The 16,014-nt window shown below is 32.2% G+C and overlaps 1 protein-coding gene across 4 annotated transcripts in view; it reads left to right on the top strand.

The window, feature by feature from the left end:
• LOC110024151 overlaps nt 1-16,014 on the top strand; it is a 36,590-nt gene that overhangs the window by 19,994 nt on the left and 582 nt on the right. Inside the window, exons 1-4 of one of the 4 annotated variants that reach the window (XM_020723943.1) lie at nt 1,237-1,429; nt 4,282-4,411; nt 5,117-5,182; nt 15,642-15,715. In XM_020723943.1, coding sequence (XP_020579602.1) covers nt 4,289-4,411; nt 5,117-5,158 — 165 coding nt within the window. In that variant the 5' untranslated portion in view covers nt 1,237-1,429; nt 4,282-4,288 and the 3' untranslated portion in view covers nt 5,159-5,182; nt 15,642-15,715. Of the gene's footprint in view, nt 1-1,236; nt 1,430-4,281; nt 4,412-5,116; nt 5,183-15,641; nt 15,724-16,014 lie in introns of those variants that run through there. The other 3 variants (XM_020723942.1, XM_020723940.1, XM_020723939.1) reach the window with 3 other exon arrangements.

The following is a 16,014-nucleotide window of genomic DNA, read 5'->3' on the forward strand; positions in this document are numbered from 1 at the left end:
GAAACGTTATTTCCAACCGCTGCGGCGGCGTTTTCAAAAACGCCGCCGCACATTTAAGCTGTCCCAAACGGGGCCTAAGTATGAGGTAGGAGCTTTCCATCTCTTCGAATCAAATCTAGTGTTTTCATTAGTTGTCCATTTCGGACATTTGACCACTCTATTCTAGGAGATAAATTTATTGATTTCATACATAAGGTGATCTTTAGTAACTTTGTACCACTTGAGCTCCCGCTTTATGTTATTAGATCCATTTTCAACAAATTTAGGTCACTAAGTGCACTTCTATAATTTTTTTGACCGATGTACATCATTAATTTTATCAAGCAACATCCCGAAGGACAGGACTTTTATGAAGAGTTTCATATTTGTCCTTTAATGTTTTCACAACAATTTTCTTTATACTTTTTTCATTCTGCCTTTTTATGTATTTTTTTACAGTTTTGAGATCCCATTCATTTAAACCATACAATGTTACCACAAATGACCTGGTAATTTTGCATGATAATGTATTAATAAATTAAGGATTCTTGCTGACTAATAATATGCCTCCAATGTAATCACGAGGATTGGGACGCGCCATGTTTACTTTAGTCATTGCTCTAACTATTGTTGGTTACGATAGCTGAATTCAAGATTACTGACATGGCAATGAACCCTTTTTATCTGGGTTATTGGTATTTTTTTAGTGGCAGTGGGGATCTTTGTTGTGGTTTCCCACTAACTTCAAGGGTAATAAGACGTGTGTTTTTTGAAGATGAACACTGAGTGATTATGTGGGCTGCTGCCGACATGCACCCAAGCAGCAAAAAATTTATTCTTGTCCTGAACAAATTGCATGGGTTTCAACGATGATCCACTTCCATAGGTGTCCATTTTTAAAGTAAAGTTCATTTTAAGTTCAGAAATCGGAAAAATAGTTTGAAACTAATTAGAAAAATAAATAATTTGGTAATTTGTCAAGCCATAACATAAGTAAGCCAGCCTTTTCTTGTTTGATGAAGCTCAAAATTACCTAAAGCTTAGTTAAGGTGCAACACTTTCTTTGCGTAGCACCAATGTTGGATTATCATTCATGTTTAGGTTACCTATAATTCAAAATAATGTTTTTAAGCTCTAAAATGCTGTCTTCATGCGAAAACCAATCAATAGATCTTTTCATTTCACAAATATTTGACTCTGTTGATATGGGTTTAGTTTAAAGTTCTAAATACCCTCAGGTTATTGTGTCTTTCTTTAGATCCACAATTGAAGAAGAATTGTGACTCGGAAGCTGTGTAAAGCCTCATCAAAGAGTTCCATAGTGCTCGCTAGGGTAAGGTATTAGGCTATAATTTATGTTGTAGGCTAGGCTAATTGGATGAGGGATCGCCCTTATTGCTAGGTTTGTACATGGAACCAAAAGAGGCCGTCTGTTAATTCTGCATGGAGCGTAAGTTGAATATGGTCTTGTTTCACTTTTTTTCCTATGATTATAATTTCAAGTTGAAAGAAGAAGAATTAATGTATTAATATGATGCTTATTTATTTTTAGAATTTGATTTTTCGAATTATTCGCCATAATTTTAGGTTTCTTTTGTGGACACATTTAGTCCTTTCGTCTTTTCATAATACATTTAAAACAATTCGATCAAAAAAATGGAATTAGCTTTCGAGTTATGCATGACAACCAATTGTTAGTTGTATTTAATAGATCAACAACATCAAACAACTTCAAACAATAACTTCTCATCAGACTTTTTAGATGGTAACAATTGTATCAAATGATGCCTTGATTAGCTAATTAATGATCTTTTATGATCAATTAAGCATAATTAAAGGGAAAAACTAAACCTAAATTAATTTAGCACATTAGCCAATTTGTCCAATAATTATTGCTTGCACGGAATTGACCAAAGTCTTGGTTGACCAAATAAATGATTGGATAGTCTCTTTGGATGAAAAAGCTATGTCATTGAAGAGATTGGGTTGAAGTTTGATGAGAGTGATGATTTAGATCATCAATTGAAAATCACTGAAAGACTGCTTAATAAAGAGAGGGAGAGTATGTAGTGCAATGAGGCACTGAGAGAAGGGAATAGAAGATATAAAATGAATATTGTGGGTAATTGTATGAAAGTATGGCGCTAGTTTTGATGTCACTCAATTAAGAGTTAGAAGGAAGCCACATAATCCGATCTTCACTGAACATTTAGGAATAGTATTACATAATGTATCATCATAAATATCTAGGAATCAAAGAGCTACTCAATTCATAATATTTCTGTGTGTGTAAGTTAGTTATTCTAATTATTTAAGATAGTTAAGGAGTAATGTTCATTTATTTTGCCCGAGTAATTGTTAATTAATTCATAGATATGCTGTTATAATGAGCTAAGTAACTATTACATTAAGTTTGAATGGACCAATTTATTTCCAATTAGTCAAATTTAGGAATGGTTATTTGGTTAATTAATGCTGAAGTGTTAGAAGATTAGAGAGGGACACTTAGCATTTTATTGGATTATTACGTGATTTGTTAGCCTCAAATTAGGGTTTAATTAGTTAATAGATTAATTAGATTTATAATTTTTTGGATAAATTTGAGGTTATTTCAATTATTTGCTACTTTGTTCAAGCACTTTGTAATTAATTAAAATTATGTTATGAACTTTAGCTAATTTGGTATTAATTCAGATTTTGGGTTTAATAAGGCTTGGCTAACTGTCTATTAATATCACTGTAAAGTTTTTAAAATAGGGTAAACATTATTTATTCCATTAATTAATAATTGCTTCATATTTATGGTTTTAATCAATGTTTTAAAGGGCGTTGAACATTTAGGAATAGTATTACATAATGTATCATCATAAATATCTAGGAAGCAAAGAGCTACTTAATTCATAATATTTCTGTGTTTGTACAAGTTAGTTATTCTAATTATTTAAGATAGTTAAGGAGTAATGTTCATTTAATTTGCCCGAGTAATTGTTAATTAATTCATAGTTATGCTGTTATAATGAGCTTAAGTAACTATTACATTAAGTTTGAATGGACCAATTTATTTCCAATTAGTTAAATTTTGGAATGGTTATTTGATTAATTAATGCTGAAGTGTTAGAAGATTAGAGAGGCACACTTAGCTTTTTATTGGATTATTAAGTGATTTGTTAGCCTCTAATTAGGGTTTAATTAGTTAATATATTAATTAGATTTATAATTATTTGGATGAATTTGAGGTTATTTCAATTATTTGTTACTTTGTTCAAGCACTTTGTAATTAATTAAAGATTATGTGATGACCTTTAGGTAATTTCATATTAATTCAGATTTTGGGTTTAATAAGGCTTGGCTAACTGGCTATTAATATCACTTTAAAGTTCTTAAATAGGGTAAACAAATTATTTATGCCATTAATTAATAATTGCTTGATAGTTATGGTTTTAATCAATGTTTAAAAGGCGTTGGCGTTAGGCGGGGCATATTAGCTGTTATGGGGTGAGGCGTAAGCCGCAAGGCGTCGGGCATAAGCCACAAGGCGTCGGGCATAAGCTCACTTTATATAAAAAATAAGAAATATAAATATTAAGAGAAAAAAATAAACTATTTTTGCATAATAAAAAAAATAAAATCTGCCTCTAGTAAATTGCACTTGAAAAAAAATCTGCGGTTTAGTATATTAGCAAAATAGAGATGATTAGAAGTTAATTGGTAAATAGGATGCTAATAAATTTAATTAAGGTTTAATTACATTAATTAGGAATTATTTATTTTTAAAGAATAATTAAGTAATAAAGTAATTGTATTTTTTGAAGTCACTAGGATTAACTGGTGAGTTTGATGATAAGTTTAATATCATTTTATTCGTCCAACTAGTGCTTAAGGGAACATTATATATGGATTAAATTTTAATTTTGTTGATTAGTTTTGTTTGCGGATTAGATTAGTAAATTTTGACCTGTATCTGTTTTTCTGATATTTTAACTTAGAACAAAATCCGATCAATTTGAAGATTCACTAAATAACCATAATTTTTAACCAAAAGCTCATTTAGTGTTAAATCATTTACTATTCCCATGTATCCAAGCAGCCAAGACCATCTTAAATTTTAATGCTGCCCTTTCTGTGACTTACAGAACTTCGCGGTTGTACTTATTTTTTTTTATGATGCTAGTTTTTGTAGCCAATCGTACAAAATTCTCTTTTTCCCATTTTCCTCAATCAAAACTTCTTTTGTTTCAATTTGCTGTTTTGATTATTCATATAGTTTTGATTATTCATATTTTTTTTTTTTTTGTTTGGCAGGCTTAGTATGCCACACAGAGCACGACCTATGACGGCGGTCCTCATCTTTTTTGGAGTCAATGCTTTACTCGTATCTACTGTCAACCCAGTATATGATTTCGTCTGCTTCCTTCCCTACTGGGAGAGAAGAGTACGTACTATGTTCTTTTATTCGTAATTTATATTTTTTCTTTGTTATTCCAGTTATGAAGTTCTTATGCAACCAGTGAAGAAACTAAAAAAATAGTCTCTTAAAATGAGTTCGAATAAAGCAAAATTCGCCTTTCATTTTTCCTATTATTTATATTCTTATCCATATCATTTAGCCTAGATAAGCTAAACGTGGAGATGAAAATTTAGCTCTTTTTGGTTGTTGATAGTAAAACATTCGGAAATACTTTTTAAGCAGAAAAAATTGTTTAGAAGATAGGTGGAATGTTGCCTTGTTGGGCAAATAAATAGAAGGTGTGAATGTGTTTTTCATAAAGCACTGATTTTTTTTTTAATTTTTTCATTGGTATTATTATTATTTTCTTAGGGCATTGATTCTTATATACAAACTTGGCTTACTTTACTGAACCTGTTATATTGTTTGATGGTGGTACCACACTAGTTGGACTGGCCATTTCACTTTATAATCTTGCAAATTTATTCAGTGTACCACACTAGTTGGACTGGCCATTTCACTTTGTAATCTTGCAAATTTATTCAGTGTAAATGCTTTATCCATTTATTCTATTTTTATTATTGCAGAATTTTTCTATATTTATTCACTCCTTATTCTAACTAAATATGACTCTAACTTGTGCTTCTTTTTTGCAAGATATGCTAATTTTTTGTTTGCTTAATATTTTAGAGGGAACGAATCCGACGAGAGAAAGAAAGAGAAATATCATGAGCGAAGCGCAAGTGGTTAATTTAGGTATGTGCAACTGGAAATGCTTTATTTTGAGGATTTTTGTTTAAGTAAATTTATTGTGAGGCCACTTTTACCCTTATTTTAATGGAGCGGAAGATTGTTTTTACTGTTGTTTTGTTCTTCACCTCCAATGGGTTGTAAGCTTGATTAAGCTTTCTCTATACGAGCATAGAAATGTTGTAGATTTGCCACCCATTTTTCTTTGACAATCGTTGTGAAAAAAATCTCTGTGAACTGAATTCTGAAGAAACTCAACTGCAAATAAGTATAGCTCAAAATTCTTTGAAATCTCCTTATATTTATCCACAATTTGCACTTAAAAAGTTACTTGAACTATATGGAGGGCATTGTCGGAAGTAATAAAATGCCACATAACACAATAGCCACACCAAAAACCTCAAGCCACAAAAACATCCCATAACCCCAACCCACTGCCACCCATAACACCAACTCACAACCACCTATAACACCATGCCACATAACCCTCTGTTACATCCAACCCCAAGCCACACCGAAAACAACAAGCCTCAACCAAATCCGCCTCAAGCCAGGCCACATAACATCAAGCCATACCGATAACAACATGCCACATAATCCCCTGCCACATCCACCCCAAACTACGCCCATAACACCATGCCACATAACACAATAGCCACACCCAAAACCCAAGCCACAAGAACATCTCATAACCCCAACCACAGCCACCCATAAAACCAAGCCACAACCACATCAAACCCAAGCAATACACATCCACACCATGCCACCTAACCTCATTGGCAGGGTCACATCCAAACTACGCCACCTAACCCCATTGGCAGGGCCACATCCACACCAAGCCACCCGCATCTGCGATCCCAACCCCAAGCCACACCCAGAACAACAAGCCACCTCCACATCCACCCAAAGCGATGCCACACAACACCTTAAACCCATAACACCATGCCACATAACCCCAAACACAAGCCACACCCAGAATAACAAGCCACGACCACATCCACCCCAAGCCACTGCCACCCTAAGCCATGCCACATAACACCATACCGCATAACCCCAGACCTACACTCAGAATAACAAGCCATGTCCACATCCCAACCCATGCCACATAACACCATGGCACATCACCCCAAACTCAAGCCACACCCAAAACAGCAAGCCACGACCACATTCACCTCAAGCCATGCCACATAACCCCATACCCAGGCCACTTCCACCCCAACCCATGCCACATAACACCCTAAACCCATAAGACCATGCCACATAACTTCAAACCCACCCCAAGCCACATTCACCCCAAGCAATGTCCCATAACACCATGTCAACCTGCATGCACAACTGAAAGCCAAAGCCAGCTACTGCAAAAATCAATTGAACCAATAGAACCAAGCATTCACATCGAACCAATAAAACCAACTAACACCATGCTAACCGACAGAATCAACGGAACCAACAACTCATAACACCATGCCATCAACAGAAACTAATAGAACCAACAGAACCAAAGCCACTTAAAGCCATGTCAATTCTTGTTTTATTGTTGGATTCTGATGCAAAAACCAACAGAATCAAGCTAAGAAAACTGGTGTCACTAAAAAAAATCCAACATCAGATTGCTGCCATCCCCAATTTAAGAACGAATCTTTTTTTTCACACAACTAAGCAAATAAGAAATCATAACATTTAAATCGAAACCCTACATCCAAGTCATACAAGCCATTCACATATATTCCAGTAAATGAGCTATTCGCATTCGCACAAAGGAAGAAGGCAATGAACCAAATAAAAAAATAAATGAAGGCATTCACATATATTGTAGTAACAGAGGAGCAAGATGACAAACCAACAATCGTGAGATGCGTCAGAGAAGAGGAAGGAGGGGAGGGGGAAGATCAAACTTTTCTTGTGCAAGAGCCGAAGGAGGTAGGAAGAGGTTAGGGCGGAATCAAAACAAAACGGAGGCAGGCGAGCGAAAAGCTGAAGGGAGAAAGCGGGCCGCGTGGTCGAACCCGCCCATGTTTACGAGAAATCGTTCCACACTGCGACTGACCCGTTGCCCCAAACACCGGAAAATTTCTCTCGGCAGAAAGTCACACATCGAACGACATGAGGTCCACCTATGTCTTCCAAATTCCAATGGGAACTCAACAAGAGCTTCAATATGTTGGCTTTAATCGACTCAATTGAATGATGAAGATCTAAAACCGTCCATATGAAACTTCAAAGAGCGATGAAATGATTCGAATTTCTAAATGTTGTGGGTGTCGATTTAGTCCTCTAGGAGGTTCAAAATAGGAAACATCCTAAAGCTAGATGCTAAGGTATCTAAAGAAAGGGTAAAGAAGACCTCAAAATGAGGTCAACAACATTCTTAGTAAAAATGGAAAGCCCTTTGGGCACACTAAAATTGTGTGAGGGAAAAAAATAAGTTTGTTAACAAAAATTTTAAAAATAGTTCATCAAAGAGCATATAATACTCTTTGGATGAAACCTTAACTAGGTTATTTTTTATTTGTATCGCAGATACACCACATGAGGGAGCTTTATGCTAGTGGACTAGGTCTCCTTTGTTGGGTATGTCTATCATTAAGGCAATTTGGTCGGAGTCTAACCTTAATTCCTTCTCGCCCATTCTGAATACCCTCTATTTAACATCCCAACAATTCAGGATTCATAGTGTTAGGACATTATGTTGCAGATATGGAGATAAATCTAAAAATTGAAGCACATGCAAATCTTTCAGTGTTCGCAATTTCCTTGAATAGGGTATGTTTAATCAAAGCAATAACATATCTTACTATAGATGGTTAAACATCTTTTTAACACCAAATGGTGTTCGTCACAAACCACTTCACTACCCCAACATCAACTACCAGCAAAATAAACACCAACACCAATTACTAACCATTATCACAATAGCAACAATAGAATAACACAAAAATGTCCATAATAGCTCGAAAAAATATCATCAATGATACACCATAGATATCATAATAACACCGAAAAGTGTCCATAATAACATCGAATTGTGTCTATAATAACACCAAAATATTTCCATAATAACACCAAAATATATTCATAATAACACCAAAATAAGTTCAGACTAACACCAAAATATATCTAAAATAAGACCAAAATTTGCCCATAATAACACCAAAATTTATTCAGAATAACATCAAAATATCTGCAAAATAACACAGAAATTTGTGTATAATAACCCCAAAACATGTTCATAATAACAACAAAATTTTTTCAGAATACCACTAAAGTATCTCTATAATAACACCAAAATATGTCCATAATAACACTAAAATATGTTCATAATAACACCAAAATAAGACGAGGATAACACCAAAATACTTCCATAATAACACCAAACTATGTCCATAATAACAGCAAATATGTTCATAATAACATTAAAATATGTACCAAAATATGTCCAGGATACAACGTAAATATCACTATAATACCACTGAATCAACTACAAAATAACATCAAAATGTCCTAATAACAACAAAATGTGTCTAGTCAAATTAGCACCATAAATACACTAAAATATGTCCACAGTTACAACGTAGATATGTTCAATAACATCGAATCAACGACATAATATCTTCAATCACTAAATATGTCATGAGAAATTAGCACCCTTATTACTCCAAAATATATCTAGGATACAACATATATATCACCATAATAACACTGAATCAGCAATAGAATAACACGTTGTAACCACCAAAATGATGATTTTCTTCAAATTAAATGAAAAAACATCCGATCAACGATAATTTTTTTTTCAAATTGCATTTACATTTTGTGCTGTCAAAAAAGTTTGTTGTTTGTGAACAGTTCGTGTTCGACTCAGTAGAGAGTTCGTGTTTGATTCGTTCGATAAACAAACCAGACGAACACGAACAATTTTTTTTCGTTTAGTTTATAAACGAACAATACATGAGCAACCATGAGTTTGATAATCTTCGAATCATTGTTGTTTTAAATATTAAATAACTTAAAATTATTACATATAAAAATTTTATCATATTTTAAAAATAATTATATACTCTAAAAATTTATCATATTTTAAAAAATTAAATCTTATAAATTAGAATATTGATTTATAGTTTTTTACATAATATTTTCAATCACCAAATATGTCCTGACAAATTAGCACCCTTATTACACCAAAATATATTTAGGATACAACATATATATCACCATAATAACACCAAATCAACAATAGAACAACACGATGTAACCACCAAAATGATGATTTTCTTCAAATTAATTGAAAGAACATTTGATCAACTATAATTTTTTTTTTCAAATTGCATTTACAATTTGAGCTGTCAAAAAAGCTTGTTGTTTGCGAATAATTCGTGTTTGGCTCAGTAGAGAATTTGTGTTTGATTCGTTCGATAAACAAACGAGACGAACATGAACAATTTTTTTCATTTAGTTTATAAACGAACCAAACACGAACAATCATGAGTTTGATAATCTTAGAATTGTTATTGTTTGAAATATAAAATAGCTTAAAATAATTATATATAAAAATTTTATCATATTTTAAAAATAATTATTTACTCTAAAAATTTATCATATTTAAAAAAATTAAATCCTATAGATTAGAATAATGATTTATAGTTTTTTAGGAATGTGAGTTTGAAACTTTAAATGTATATTTCATTTGTAACTTGTTTTTAACAATTTGTAATGATATAATTGAAGAAATAATATTTTATTTAATAGAGGGTTATTATTTATTTATTTTTGGTAATCTGAGAATCAATAATTAAATTTATTATCATTTTATCAATTTAAACAATACAATTAAATTAGAAAGATTTTAAACAATTCAAAACATTTCAAACATTTTGAATTAATTTATAAAAAATCAAACCGAACACGAACAGTAACTTCACGAACAATTTAGACCACCAGCTTATTTCAACATACTTAAATTCAAATGAACCGAATGCCAGCACGAGCTCTCTTCGTTCTTATTCGGTTTGTTTACACCCCTATTTACAATAACACCATCAACACAAAACCGCTAAAGTTGAACCAAATTATCACCATAATATAAATGAGATACCACCATAGTAACACCAAATTAATATCTCCACACAATCCAATTACCATAAAAAATTCTGCATGAAAACACCAATTCAACATCAAAATTACAATATGTAATAATATGGTGTTATTGTCATATAAATATGGTTGTGTAGTCGTGTTATTAGTGTGGTTGTATAGTGCTATTATTAGTGTGGTTGTGAGGTGATATTATTATTGTAGTATTATGGTGTAATCGTGATACAAATGTGAGGTTATTGCAGTGTTATTTGTGTGGTTGTAATGTGGTTGTATTGTGGAGTAATTATAATACAAATGTGATTGTGCTGTGTTATTAGTGTTATGGTATGATATTATTGTCATATAAATAATACAAATGTTGAAAAACAGTGTTATTAGTGTCGTATTGTGGTGTTATTGTGATACAAATGTGGTTGTATTATGATGTTATTAGTGTAATGTTATGATATTTTTGTCATAAAAATGCGGCTGTATAGTGATATTTTTAATGTGATTGTCGGGTGGTGTTATTAGTACACTATTATGGTGTTATTGTGATACAAATGTGATTGTATTGTGCTATTATTAGTATTATGGTATGATATATTGTGATACAAATGTGGTTGTACAATGGTGTTGTTGGTGTCGTGTTGTGGTGTTATTGTGATACAAATTAGATTGTATTGTGGTGTTATTAGTTTTATGGTATGGTTTTATTATCATACAATTATGGTTGTACAGTGGTGTTATTATGATATAAATGTGGTTGTATTTTGGTGTTATTAGGGTTTTCATATGGTGTTATTGTCATACAAATGTGGTTGTAGAGTAGTGTTATTAGTGTCATCGTATTGTGGTGTTCTTGTGATACAAATGCAGTGGTGTTGTGGTATTATTAGTGTTATGGTATGGTATTATAATCATACAAATATTGTTGTACAACAGTGTTATGTGTCGTATTGTGGTGTTATTATGATATAAATGTGGTTTTATTGTTGGGTTATTAGGGTAATTGTATGGTGTTTTTGTCATTCAAATGTGATTGTATAGTGATGTTTGTGGTTGTCTTGTGGTGTTATTAGTGCAGTATTATGGTGTTATTGTGATACAAATGTGATTGTATTGTGGTATTATTAGTGCTATGGTATGGTGTTATTGTCATAGATGTGGTTGTACAGTGGTGTTATTAGTGTCATCGTATTACGGTGTATTGTGATATAAATGTGGTTGTATTGTACTGTTATTAATGTTATGATATGATATTATCGTGTAAAGATTATTTTACAATGGTGTTATTAGTGTTATCGTCTTGTGATGTTATTGTGATACAAATGTGGTTGTATTTTTGTATTATTAGTATGTTATTGTGGCAGTATTATGTTAGTTTAATTGTAGTATTCTATTATTTCGCTCTTGATAAATCCTGTAACCTTAATATTATGGTGGTAAGATGAAACATTTTCTCTTCCAATACTAAATCATAATTTCATTTTGTTAATTCAGCTATCAAGCTTGTCATTGAACAAAGCAATTAAAAATTATTTGAAACAATGCTTTTCTCGGACACAAACTTTTCAATGCAAGTACAACCACAACCAAAATTACCTGGATGCTCTTTGTCGACTCATACGCTTTCTATTTTCCTTGGGTTCTTTCATTCTTCTATATTAGCTTGCTTGAAAACACAGAGAAGTACATGAGTTCGAACCCTAAATCCTAAATCCTTACGCAAGACTTATTTTCTGTGGTGTTATTGTGAAACAAATATGACTGCATTGTGGTGTTATTAGTGTGATTATATTGTAGTGTTATTATTGTGTTTTATGGTAGTATTATTAGCGTAGTATTATGGTATTATTGTGATACAAATATATTATTGTGGTGTTATTAGTGTGGTGGCATTGTGGTTTTATGGTGTTGTTATTAATGTGATAGTATTATTTTGTTATTGTGATACAAATGTAGTATTAGTGTCATCGTATTGTAGTGTTATTGTGATATAAATATGATTGTATTGTGTGTTATTAGTGTAATTGTATGGTGTAATTGTCATACAAATGTGGTTGTACAAGGGTGTTATTAGTGCAGTCGTATTGTGATGTTATTGTGATACAAATGTGGTTGTATTGTGGTGTTATTAGTGTGTTATTATAATAGTATTATGCTAGTTTAATGAGAGTATTTTATTGTTTTGCTCGTGATAAATCCTACAATCATAATATTATGGTGGTAAGATGAAATATTTCTTTTCCCATACTAAATCATCATTTTATATGGTTAATTTGGCTATTAAGCTTGTCATTGAACAAAGAGTAAAAATTATATGATGCAATGTTCATCTCGGACACAAACTTTTAAATGCAAGTACAACCACACAACCAAAATTACCTGGATGCTCTTTGTCGACTCTTACGCTCTCTATTTTTCTTGGGTTCTTTCATTCTTCTATTTTAGTTTGCTTGAAAGCACAAAGAAAAGTACATGAGTTTTGACCCTAAGCCCCCCTTAATCCTTACGCAAGATTTGTTTCGGAAAAACCTAAATATCACAAGATCACAAGGCAAGCGAGAGGGATTGCAAATGCTTCTCGTCCGGCAACTGACAGTGCGAGGTTCAAACAAATCAAACCCTAGCTACGAAATCACAAGTGAACATCGCTTTGGGAGGTTTGTTTCAAAAAAACCTAAATAACACAAGACTTAGAAGACAAGAGAGAGGGAATGCAAATGCTGCTCGTCCGGCAACTGACGGTGCGAGGTTCAAACAAATCAAACCCTAGCTACCAAATCATAGGTGAATATCGCTCTACGAAACCGTACTCGATGGCGGCGGAAGAAAATAAAGATTGAAGAGGCACGCATGGTTTTGTTTTCACCCCTATATGGGCTGGTTCATGCCGGGTCATGCGCCAATATATGTATTTTTTATTTTTTTTCCAGTGCGTCCACGAATTACATGTGAAATATTTTCTCCTTCCACAGGGAGTGTTTGGTAGCACACTTTTAACAGGATTTAACCTTGATTTAACTTAAATTCAACGAAACATAAAAAATGGAGAAATCCAAATCCAACTCTCTGGTAAATCCGACGCTCCCCCATTCCCCTACTTTCTCCCCATTTCGTCTTTTTTGTGCCTTAAATTCAGATTTATCAAATTCTTATGTGAGGCGGATTTTGCAGATTTATCAGCACACATTTGCAGATTTATTTTTGTGCCTTAAATTCTGATTTATCAAATTCTTTTTTGTGCCTTAATTTTTTTTTTTTTTTTGGGATATGAAAATTTAGGTGGTATAAATGTGAAAAAAAAGTCTTATTATATATATATATATATATATATATATATTGGTGATACGAAAATTTAGGTGGTATAGATGTGAAAAACATTGGCATGATAAATGTGTGGTATATATGTAAATGCTTGTGTTATTTTTGTACTGTTTTATATAAAGAAGTAATCATACAGTCAAATTAAAGAAGAACAAGCCGGTTTATAAAGGCACGTCCAAAATATCTTCCTTTCGCGATTAGAAGGGCAATACATTCCACTTAATTTCGATTTATTTACTTATCTAACACTTAAATTTCAATTTTGACACGCCACCTTGCCTACGTATAAAAAAAGTGTAATTAACCTTTTAAAAATTAAAATAATGACATAATTTTCTATGTGATATGAAGGATTTAGATGATATAAATGTAAACAATAAAACTAAGATATTAGATTTGTAAATACATAGAATTGTGTGGTATTTATGTAAATGCTAGTGCTATTTTTTACAAAGAAGTAATCATAAATCGACAAATCTAATGACAAATCAGAGGAGAACAAAGCAGCTTTATAAGAGGACATGCAGCATTTCTTGCTATTGTGAGAATTAACGATGGATATTTGAAAATTTTAATTTTATTAGACATAATTGTAAAATTTAGGGGCATTTATATATACACAACACAATTTTTACATATTTACATATCTATTATCTAACACCTAAAATTTCAGATTTACCTGCAAATCACTCAAAATTTTAAATTCACATAAAAATATCATTATTGCTAACTTATTATCATATCATTATTATGTAATTATTTATATGTCTTTATGTAATAATTCATCTTGCATGTCTCATAAAAATAAAATGCGTCAGAGAATATCATGGTATCATCTGTTTGGGTTCATAATGGATAGTGTTAATGTACGTGTGAACTCTTGAGCATATGACCCATTTAGATTAAAATATTAAAATGTTAGTTGTCATTAAGAATAGAATCAAATTTCATTTTTTTTTTCATTTTTAATTTTGGAATTTACATAAATACCACTTAATTCCTTATCATTTACATATTTAACAACTGAAATTCCTTACTGTCAATTGTTACACCCTAACTTTTATTAGCTCAAAATTTCTACTTCCTGTCAAAAAAAAATCTCCACTTTTTCTAGTGTTATGAATTTGAATATTTCTAAAAATGAAATAAATTTTGACATCTATTTTTTTATATACGCGACGCCCAAAATAGTGATTTTTAAATATGCGACACCCAAACTTCGCTAAAACTCGAATATCTCAAAGCACCTTAAACTCCAAAATTACCAAAGATTTCATATTCTCCCTCCTCCATCTCTTCTTCGTTTCCACTTGACGTGCGGGAAAGGGTGTTTGTCGGAGAGAAGAATATGTGGACATTGAATACTCTTTGGGAGTAAAGCTTGTAAGTTTGAGGGTCTGTTTGGGGCAGTAGCAGCTTATTAAAAAGCTTTTGTTAAGCTGTTGAAAAGTAATATGATGTTCAAAAATCTGCGGTGGCAATTACAATTTTTTTTCTTTTGAAAAAGTCAAACCACAACAAGAAAACTTTCATCGCACCCAGCCAATATAGGCGAGAAAACATAGATTTCAGCGGCATTTTTTTGAAAAACTGTTAAAACGTAGTTTACAAACAGACAAAACTGCATTGCGGTACCGCATCGCGGTAGCCGTCCCAAACGGACCCTGAATTTCGCGGGAAAACGGCGAGTCCAAACCTCAGTGAGTATTGCTCATCATCGCACGGGGAAGGACGCTTCGACTACGCCAGAAGGAAGAATCGCGCTCCGGCGTTAAAGTGGGTGGATCTTATTTTCATTTTGGTTGGTTGTAAGATCATTCATGAATGATTTGCTTCTCTTTACTGGCATATATGTTTCTTTTTTATCATTTATTTAAGATCTTCCAAGATCTAGGGTTTCCAATAAGAGGGATTTTCATTAGATCCAGGGTTTCTAAATTTTGGATTTTTTATTTTGTTGCAATTAATGCAACCATGACATTCTTTCAAAATTCTTAACATCTATTTTTTTATTCTGTTGGAAACATGACTAAGGTGCTCTTTAACTGCTCTGATCATCTAGGCAATCCTGAACTCTGTACCAAGTTTGAAGGCTTGATTATTGGATCCAAGGCTAATTTTTCTGTTATCCTGAAGGTTGTAAGGTTATTCGGAAACTTATATTTTGAGCAATCTTTGTGATCCCGACCATGCCTGCTTACAAACTTTTCTCAAATCATGAAATTTTTATACATTTTATTTGTATTTTTTAGAAATTTACATCATTGCTTAATGTATGGAAATACAAATCTTATTCTGTTATGGGATATTCTAATTTTAATTGTATGGGTATCTTGATAGACCAATAGCTAGTTAATAAAATGATGAATGATTTTTGTCACTATCTTCAAAAAAAAATTTAATGGTATGAACAACAATATATATATATATATATA

Source organism: Phalaenopsis equestris, unplaced genomic scaffold (genome assembly GCF_001263595.1).
Source record: "Phalaenopsis equestris unplaced genomic scaffold, ASM126359v1 Scaffold000250, whole genome shotgun sequence".
NCBI lineage: Eukaryota > Viridiplantae > Streptophyta > Magnoliopsida > Asparagales > Orchidaceae > Phalaenopsis > Phalaenopsis equestris.